This window comes from Castanea sativa, chromosome 5 (genome assembly GCF_040712315.1).
Source record: "Castanea sativa cultivar Marrone di Chiusa Pesio chromosome 5, ASM4071231v1".
Classification (NCBI taxonomy): Eukaryota; Viridiplantae; Streptophyta; class Magnoliopsida; order Fagales; family Fagaceae; genus Castanea; species Castanea sativa.
The window spans coordinates 15877783-15887262 of record NC_134017.1 but is presented as its reverse complement, the minus strand read 5'-3'; the positions used below and the strand labels follow the sequence as shown (position 1 = coordinate 15887262).

General features: G+C 36.7%; 1 protein-coding gene across 1 annotated transcript; it reads left to right on the top strand.

The window, feature by feature from the left end:
• Positions 1 to 565: 565 nt before the first annotated feature.
• On the top strand, positions 566 to 7891 carry LOC142636242 (protein PAF1 homolog). The gene is made up of 12 exons (XM_075810394.1): positions 566 to 2504; positions 3195 to 3263; positions 4836 to 4943; positions 5035 to 5215; positions 5302 to 5378; positions 5476 to 5595; positions 5973 to 6078; positions 6644 to 6724; positions 6848 to 6916; positions 7003 to 7074; positions 7173 to 7316; positions 7403 to 7891. Exons 1-12 carry the CDS (start codon positions 1441 to 1443, stop codon positions 7544 to 7546), a joined length of 2235 nt encoding a protein of 744 aa, XP_075666509.1. The 5' UTR covers positions 566 to 1440; the 3' UTR covers positions 7547 to 7891.
• The last annotated feature ends 1589 nt before the right edge of the window (positions 7892 to 9480 follow it).

Sequence of the window (9480 nt, the reverse complement as noted above, 5' to 3'; positions counted from 1 at the left end):
TACACAATTTCGAAGTATTAGGTGTATATTATAATTTACAATATCACCCTAAGGTAAGATGATGATTGTAATTAATTAAAGTCTTTTTTTTCCCTCTTAATAAATTTACCCTCATTTTTTAGACAAGCACCACCCAATAGAATTCCTCCATGTACTTATCTAAAATCTAAAATTAGGGGCACATAAAAAAAAATTTTTAAAAAAATAATGGATTCATCACAATAAGAAATTTAATTTTTTCTATAAAAAAGATCATAACATGATGGGTAAATTTGAAAATATCACAAAATTATTATGAATTTTTGTCAAGAAAAAGACATAGGCAATTAATTTGGTATTTTGTTATCCAGAATATTTCTTATTTCAACAAAAAAAAAAACATTTCAAAAAAAAAAAAAATCAGTAGTAGTACTTATCTTCTTTTATATTTCTTTTTATTTTCTTTTTGAGGAATCAAATTAGTTTTCTCTTTGGTGCTTTATGAAAAACAAAAACGAAAAGAAAAAAGAAAAAAGAAAAATAAAAACAAGCATGACGTAAAAGGAATAATATAGAGCAAGGCAGTGTGTGTTTGGGTGTGTCTTTCTTTCTAACTGTATTAACCTTATTTTTTTTAGCTGTGGTTTTTTGTTTCCGACACTCTCTCCGGTCACTCTATACGCAAACACAAAACACACACACACACTCTCTCTCTCTCTCTCTGTATCTGTGTGTGTAGTCAGTGTATATATACATTCTACCAATTCACTGGTCTCCAAGGGTTCATCTTCACTGCTCAAATTTAGGGTTTCACTCCCCTTATATCAAAATAGGTAATTTCCCAATTGGATTTGGGCTATCAATTTTTGTGGTTTTCCTCTCTCCTAGGGTTTTGCTTTTTCACTCAGTTCCGGCTTCGAATTGGAGAACTTTATAACTCTAATTTTCAAATTTTGTTCTCATCTTAGGGTTAAAATTATCAAGGCTCTTCTTTTTAAATTTTTTTTTGGGGTTTTTCCCTTTTGTCTGTGATTCTAGAATCTGCAATTCGGTTTTAGGGCTTTGATTAAGCTCTGTTCGTTCCCAAATCTTCAAAGTTTTCGATTTTTTTTTTCCCTCTTGGCCTTTTCAATAATCAGAGATTGGAACCCAGAATCGGAAATCCAATTTTGAAAATCTCCTAGGGTTCTTGCTATGTGTTCATTCTGAAATTGAAGAAAATTTTGGAGCTTCAGAGCTCTCTATCTCTCTCTGTTCTAGGGTTTTGATCAGTTTTTACGACTAAACCAAAGAAAACCCAAGGTTGGGAATTGAATTCTCTCTCTGTCTCATATTGTGGTTGCTTTTTTGAAATTATAAAAGATTTGGTTTTAGGGTTTCGATTGATTTTTGAAGCTAATCCAAGAGAACCCAGAATTGGGAATTTGAATTTTCACTCTGTGATCTTTCTCAAAATTGGCCATGGCCTCGTACAGGCCATTCCCTCCACAAACCTCATTTGCACCACCACCAAATCAAAACCCACTTGCACCACCACCACAACCGCCACCACAACCACACCCACCTCAACAGAGAGCTCAATACAATCAGAACTGGGTTGGATATAGTGCTCCTGATACCTCTATTGCCTCAGCTCCTCCTCCTCCTCCTCCACCACCATCTTCCTCTTCTGCTGCTGCTTCTTCATATCCTCAAAACTTCAACAATCCTCAATTGCATCCCACTTCCAATTACCACCACCACCCCCATCAACAACAGCAACAGCAACAGCAACAACATTATGGCCCACCAAGGACTCAACCTCCACCACCCCCTCCTCATCAGCAGTACCCGTATCAACCGCCACCACCGCCTCCTCCGGAGTCTTCTTATGCTCCTCCACCGCCGCCCCCGACACAGAATTCAATGAATTTACAGCCCCCACAAGCTCCCATGTATTACCCTTCTAATCAGTTTAATCAGTATAGTCATCAGCCAATGCAACCAATGCAGCAGCCCCCACCTCCCCCACCACCCCCGCCTTCGTCTCCACCCCCGAGTTCTTCAATTCCACCACCACCACCTCCGAGTTCACCCCCACCTCCAGCTCCAGCTCCTCCGCAGAATAGGGAATCACATGAGCGTGATAGAGGAGCTTCCAAGGAGGTTTATGCTTCTGTAAGGGGTGATCCTGGGGTTTCCAATCATGGGGTTCCTTCTAAACAGCAGCATAAGCCACCAGTTCCTTCTTCGATGATGGTGAAGAAATCAAATGGGCCAACGGGGAGGGTGGAGACGGAGGAAGATAGGAGGTTGAGGAAGAAGAGGGAGTTTGATAAGCAAAGGCAAGAAGAGAAGCAAAGGCAGCAGTTGAAGGAGTCCCAGAACACTGTTCTGCAAAAGACCCAGATGCTGTCTTCTGCTGCAAAGGGGCACGGGTCGATTGTTGGGTCACGGATGGGGGAGAGGAGAGCTACTCCATTCTTGAGTGGTGAAAGGATTGAGAATAGATTGAAAAAACCAACAACATTCTTGTGCAAGTTGAAGTGAGTATGTTGATGATTATCCTTGGTTTCACATTTGCTTATTTGTTTCTGAGCACGTTTTACCTCTCGTTTATAAACAAAAGTAATTTTGGACTAGCCAATGAGCTTTCCTTAAATGGTACTTCCTCCTCTCACAAGTATGAGTGGAGGGGGAGGTCGTGGGTTCAAAACCTTTGAGTTTGTTGAAATTACCAATAAAAAAAAATGTAATAGTGGACTAGGACTGAAACTACACCTAGATAGCTGAAAAGTTCTCATGTACTTAAAATCTAATTATAGTGGCTTGCCTAGGATTGTGTCTGAAATGTTTTTTGTTTTGGGAGGCTCTGGACTTAAAATTCATGGATTTGATCATCCTCTATTTAGCAGTACCTTTTTTATTTGGGTATTATTGGGACAAAGAGGGAGCACCAAATGCAAGAGTTCATCAAGAATATGTAAGAGGGCAGATGGGGGGTGAATACATGAAAAAAAAAAAGTACGGATTTTTCATTCGTTTTCTTCTTATGAATGCTCTATTTGTACTAGAATGGGATATTTGCGTACACCTGTGCTAATGCATTAATAGATGCTAGTGATCTTTTCGTCAGAGTTGATACTTCTGAATCTTCCCATGTGACAGTATTACATTTTTCATTTCCTGGACTGACATGCTCTCTATGTGCAATATTACTTGTGTGCTTCTTGAAGGTTTCGGAATGAACTCCCAGATCCAAGTGCACAACCAAAGCTTGTGGCTCCAAAGAAAGATAAAGAACAGTACGTCTCTCTTACTCTCTCTAATTCTTTGTTTTTTAAAAACTGATGGATGTATCCTACAGTGTATGTTCTTTGTTGTGGACATACTTATAAACTTGCCAGAATCAAAGGTTGAGTCATGGCCTTCATTATTTCCATCTTTAGATTCTAGTAGGCATTATATGCCTCTGCTAGTGAGCACTCTAGCTGCTTAGGTTATGCTTGTTTAGGTGTTGCTGGGATGACAAGTAATATTATTGCAGAATTATAAATTTTACGTTCACTTTATTTAATGTACAGTTTCTTTTATTTTATTCTGAGGCTGAAGCATCCAGTATGTAGTTCATGTGAGCAAGAAGAATAGCTTCCCTGGTTGTTTGGTAGCAGCCATGATTCTGATATTGTTGTGCTACTTGTCATCTTGGAACTGGTGGTAAAAAGTGATGGAGAGGTGTAATGAAAGGATAAGAGAAAAGAAAATAGAAGGAAGAGTGATAATCCAGTGAGGCATGTAGTTTACATCTAGTGGAGTATATGGAAAACTATAAAGGAGTTGTGTTGTCTTGGTCTGGGTGGCACACATAACTTACATCTAATGGAATAGCCCTCTTGACGTTCCGAAGAAGGTGTCTAGAAGTTATAGGAAATGAAGGATGGCATTGCAAATGGACAGCCAAGGCTCAAGATAATCTGAAGGCAGTGCCACCTATTCTTGAATTCTCCAAGATTGCAACCCTCAATTAAGTGATGGTGTTGAAGGAAATATAAATAGTTTTTAGTTAGATGGATCAGAGGTTCCCATGGAAAAATGTTTTAGGCTGAGGTTCACTCACGTAGATTTATTAATTTGTCTCCATTAACTATGGCTTGAGAACAAAAAAGAATTACCTTCCAATCATGCTGTCCTAAAGACTGCACCTGTAGGTTCTGTAGAAAAGACTGGGCAACTGCTTTGGCATCAGTGCTAGTAACCACACCAGCACTACTTTTCCTCCTCATCAGTGCCAAGCAACCAACAAGTGCACCACGTAAAGCTTTCCAATCTGCCTGATATAAATATGAGATCATCTATTATACTTTAATATTACAGAACAGATATAATTCAAAGAAGACAATATGGAAGCTCTGAAGGGAGTCAATAATTGTCATATGAGGAAACACCTGTAAATTTAATGATCCTCTATTCCTGATATAAATATGATATCATCTATTATAGAGTCTTTTCCAGATTAGGTTCTATGGTTTGGTAGTTTCCAGACAAACTGATAAGAAACAACTGTAAACTAGTAAGCCATGAAAAAAAAGTCTATAATTGTCATCTGAGGGAAAAACACGCTCATGTGTCTGAACCCTGGGCACATGGAATTTGGTTAGATGGGACATCTTTTGTTACTCCTCCAGTATAAGTTGCTATATAAGTTCAATATTATTGAAACTGGTCTGCAAATTTGATTGGGAATCTGATTTTCTAAGGGCTTTGTCCATTGAGTTTTGGGGCATCATTATTTTGTTTGTTTTGTTCATATGTTCAAATAATCATGATGTAAATCCATTGCCTGAATATTGTGGTCATTTTTATGGTCTATTTTGCAGATATACAAAGTATACCATCACTTCCTTGGAGAAAACCTACAAGCCTAAACTTTTTGTGGAGCCAGATTTGGGAATACCTCTTGACCTTCTTGACCTCAGTGTATACAAGTATTGTCTCTCGATAGCTTAAATTTTTAGGGGACCTCAGCACTTCTATAGCATAACAATGCTGATCATCTCTTTGTACTTGTTTAATCAGCCCTCCCAGTGTTAGACCGACACTTGATCCAGAAGATGAGGAATTGTTGCGTGATGATGTTTCAGTGACCCCTGTAAAGAATAACGGCATAAGAAGAAAAGATAGGCCGACTGATAAAGGTGTTGCCTGGCTGGTCAAAACACAGTATATATCTCCTCTTAGCACTGAGTCAACCAAGCAGGTAGTTGAATACTTACACTATACTCTTGAAGAACTATTTACCCAGGTTCAATGTCATAGCTAAGCTAACTATGTTGGTTTTTTCAGTCTTTAACTGAGAAACAAGCAAAGGAACTGAGAGAAATGAAGGGAGGCCGTAACCTTTTGGAGAACCTTAACAACAGGTTTTGTTTTATTATATCTTTAGGCTGGGAATATACTATATGATACTTGTTCATTTTCTTATACTGATAGACATTAATATTTCTTTTTGGTTTTCAGAGAAAGACAAATCAAGGAAATAGAAGCATCATTTGAGGCATGCAAGTCACGTCCTGTTCATGCAAGTAATAAAGATTTATATCCTGTTGAGGTTCTGCCTTTGTTGCCTGATTTTGATCGGTATGGATTTTTAATGCTATTACAAAAATTTTTGTTCAGTAAATGTGATGCTGTATCACGTCGCTGTATCACATCTCACACACAAGACCTTTCAGTCAATATCAATAGATTGAAAAGGAATGGAGCAACAGATTGTTGTTTCCAGGTTTATTTCCGTCTATGCATAAGTTGATGACTCTGAACTATTTATCAAAAAAAAAAAAAAGAGTTGATGACTCTGAACTGGTCTAATATTAAGCCAGCTCTAAGATTTTGTGTTCATTGATAGGTATAGATAATTATGTGGTGTTGACACAATGATTCATTTGGTATTAATTATATTGCATTCTACTATATTCATATTAATGTTTGCGTTGTATGTGATGCAATGGTAATAGGTCTGAAGAACAATTTGTTATTGCGGCATTTGATAGTGCTCCTACAGCTGATTCAGAAATCCACAGCAAGTTGGACCCAACTGTTCGTGATGCCTTTGAATCACAGGTGAGTTAATTGAGTTATGTTACAGAAATGCAAGAAGATGGTATTCCATCATTAGGTTCAGATATTGACAAACAATTCAGACAATATGACCATAGATTCTGATATTGACCGACAATTGACGCTATCAGTATTTTTTGCCTTCTGAAATTTTAAACCAATTATAGGATTTCTAGTTGCTTAAAGAGTGGCAATAAAAAGTCATATAATCAAGGAAAGAAATAGAATGCAAAGCAACTAGTTAATAGGGAACATCAAGTTCATAGATTAATAAGATAAAGAGGTTTGACAAGCCAAAAAGAAAAGAAAAAAATTATAATATACTTGGAGCATAGCTGAAATGTAGTGCTGAAGTTTACATAGATCTAGATTTTTTTGGACTGCTTTGGGTCAACATTACATTTATAATGCTGTAAGTTTCCTCAATATATGATAATACGAAGTCGCTAATTTAATTAAAAGGTTGAATTTATACTAATTTAGAGTATTTTCAGTAATATTTTTATTATCTGATCTGTGGCTAGTGATGTGTATGTGTCAAATCTCATCTACCATGAACCTTTTTCAGGCCATTATGAAAAGTTATGTGGCAACAGGCTCAGATACAGACAAATCATTTTTGGCCTACATGGTTCCTTCTCCAGATGAGGTAGATATTGCCTTATTTTACCTTCGAAATATGTTGTACTTAAAGTAGGAGCCATTATTATTGCTTATGTTTTATCATGCAGCTTTGTTATTTAATTCGTCTGTATATGTTTTCTGGTCACAGTTATCCAAGGATATGTATGATGAACACGAAGATATCTCATTCTCTTGGGTTCGCGAGTACCATTATGACGTATGTGCCTATATCTTTGACATGTTACACCAGCAAGCTGGAATTTAACTTCTTACTGATTTTTTTTTTCTTTCACTTGTCAATAGTTTCGTCTTGATGATGTGGACGACCCCACAACATACCTTGTTTCATTTGATGAAGCAGAAGCACGCTATTTGGTATCCATTTCAACCTGGATTTATATTTTTACATTCATGTGTGTGTGCACTGGTTTGTGTGTTAGTCAGCAGCTTTTACACATTGTTGTTTAATGCAGCCTCTTCCAACAAAACTCATTTTAAGAAAAAAGAGGGCAAAAGAGGGAAGATCTAATGACGAGGTTGAGCATTTTCCCATACCATCTAAAGTGACTGTGAGGCGGAGACCAACTGTTTCTGCAGTTGAATTGAGAGATTCAGAGGTATGACCATGGGACCATCTATTGACTTAAACTAGTGAGTTTTGGATTTTAGTTCTTAGATACCATTGATTTGATTATGCTTCCAGGTTTATTCCCATTCAAAGGGGAGTTTTTCAAATTCTAAGAGGGGAGGGTTAGACATTGAAGATGGTCTTGGAAGACCACAGAAGGTTGCACGACATCAGGACATAGATCAATATAGCGAAGCTGAAGATGAGATGTCTGATTGATTTCTTTTGATCCAAATTCTGCTGCCTTCAAGGGATGTTTCCCAAATTTATAGCAGCTAGAGTGGTAGCAGATTGGTTGTGTACTAGCGTGCTAGATGCTGTGGAGTAGTAAGGTAAAATAGTTATTTATCTTCTATTTGTATGTTAATTCCAACCTCCAACCATCTACCTAATTATATTTTCAGATTGTAGCTGGTTCTAGTTGATACAGGTTTTTCCTCTAATATATCATGCAAGGAAAAATGACAAATAGATACTGTAAAAAGAAGTGAGACAGAATAGCGCGTTCATCAAAATCATTGAAACAATTAGTTCTTTTCTGCAATGATAGTTGTTCTTTCTTTACCTTCTGCTTCAGTATAAATGTTTGGTGCAGCAATTCAGCCATTATAAATTTTTTTGGTCTCCATTCATGATGAGTATAGATTTTGTGCTCATTACCCTATTGACTATTGTTTTTTATCTCTCCCTTTCTTGATTGGACTCTTTTTCTAGATTTAAATTGCTAGAATTACAGTATTATAGCCACAAATATTAGGCATATAATCTGTGATACACATAATTTTGGTATCCTGAATGGTAGAAACTGGACAAGGAAATCTACATTATATTGTCAATAATCATGTTACCAATTCAAAACTGTATGCCACCCTTTTGATGTGGCAATACAACCTAGGTGTGCATGAAATGGTGTTGAAGACTTTGAAGCTAAAGAACGACATGAACCAACTTAAGTCATCATGAATGTCATGATGGGCACCCATCCAATGAACAAACGCATTACACATTGATTGTAGGTCTGTTTAACTGACCAAATATTCGAAATGGCTTTGTTAAGACGTTCGAACATGTTACTAGGCTGATTAAGTTGAATCAAATCAAGTACTATATAAGGTATTCCTATTGCTTTATTCAAGTACTATACAACTCTAGATGGCCAATAGGGCTGAACATGGCTAGGTATTCCATTGAGCCAACCAACCGAGCCTAAAAGCATTAGGACTCAACTAAGGGAACATGCATGTACTAGTCATACTGGGCTCAATTTATTAGACACGATCAAATTTCGGACCAGGCCCGGACTTGATGAGTTCTTCAGCTTTACCCCTTCTTTTTAGATAATTTTTTTTTAATATATATATTCCAAAAAAAAAAAAAAAATCTTCTGCATCTTTTATTGGCTTGAAGGGATTAGACCATAGAACCTTCATATCTCAAAAAAAAAAAAAAAAAAAAAGATAATAATAATATAGAACATAGATAGAACCTTCTGTTTTATGTTTGAAGTAAAATATTTTAAAAGTTTTTCATTCATACTGAGAATATATTGTACCAGGCTGGCCCAACAATCTTAGGCCAGAATCAGCATGGCTGGGTTCGAACCAATATCCCAACATTAATGTAAGCTAAGCCCAGCCCATGGACACTGTTGCTAGTTCGAATTGGATCGGCATGTGATTAATCATTTTGATATGGAATTCTGAAGGCCGGTATCACTTGAAGTCCTATTGTTGTATCTTACACTTAAAATTATTTAACTGTACTCTCTGTTTTTTGAAAACACATTACTACTAACATATCGATTTTTATCGTCTTCAACAACAATAGTACCAACAGTCTCTTCTGTCTAAAGGTAGCTAAGTTATTGAATCCATCAAGAAAACTCACGCATGCACCAACGGGTAGAAACTAGTAAGACCTATAAACTTTACACACTGGAGAATATCATTTGAAGGGGAGGGGAATCGGTTCGAGCAGTAGTGAAGGATTTCTAACCATTATTATTATTGTTATTATTATTATTGTTGTTATTTTTTAATTAATAAAAAAATTGACTTTAGGTGCCCTTTATTGTTTGGAATTTCATATGGAAATGATTGTTGGAGATTAGCCAAACCCAAATTATTCTTAAAATGCTGATCCTTTCAACAAAG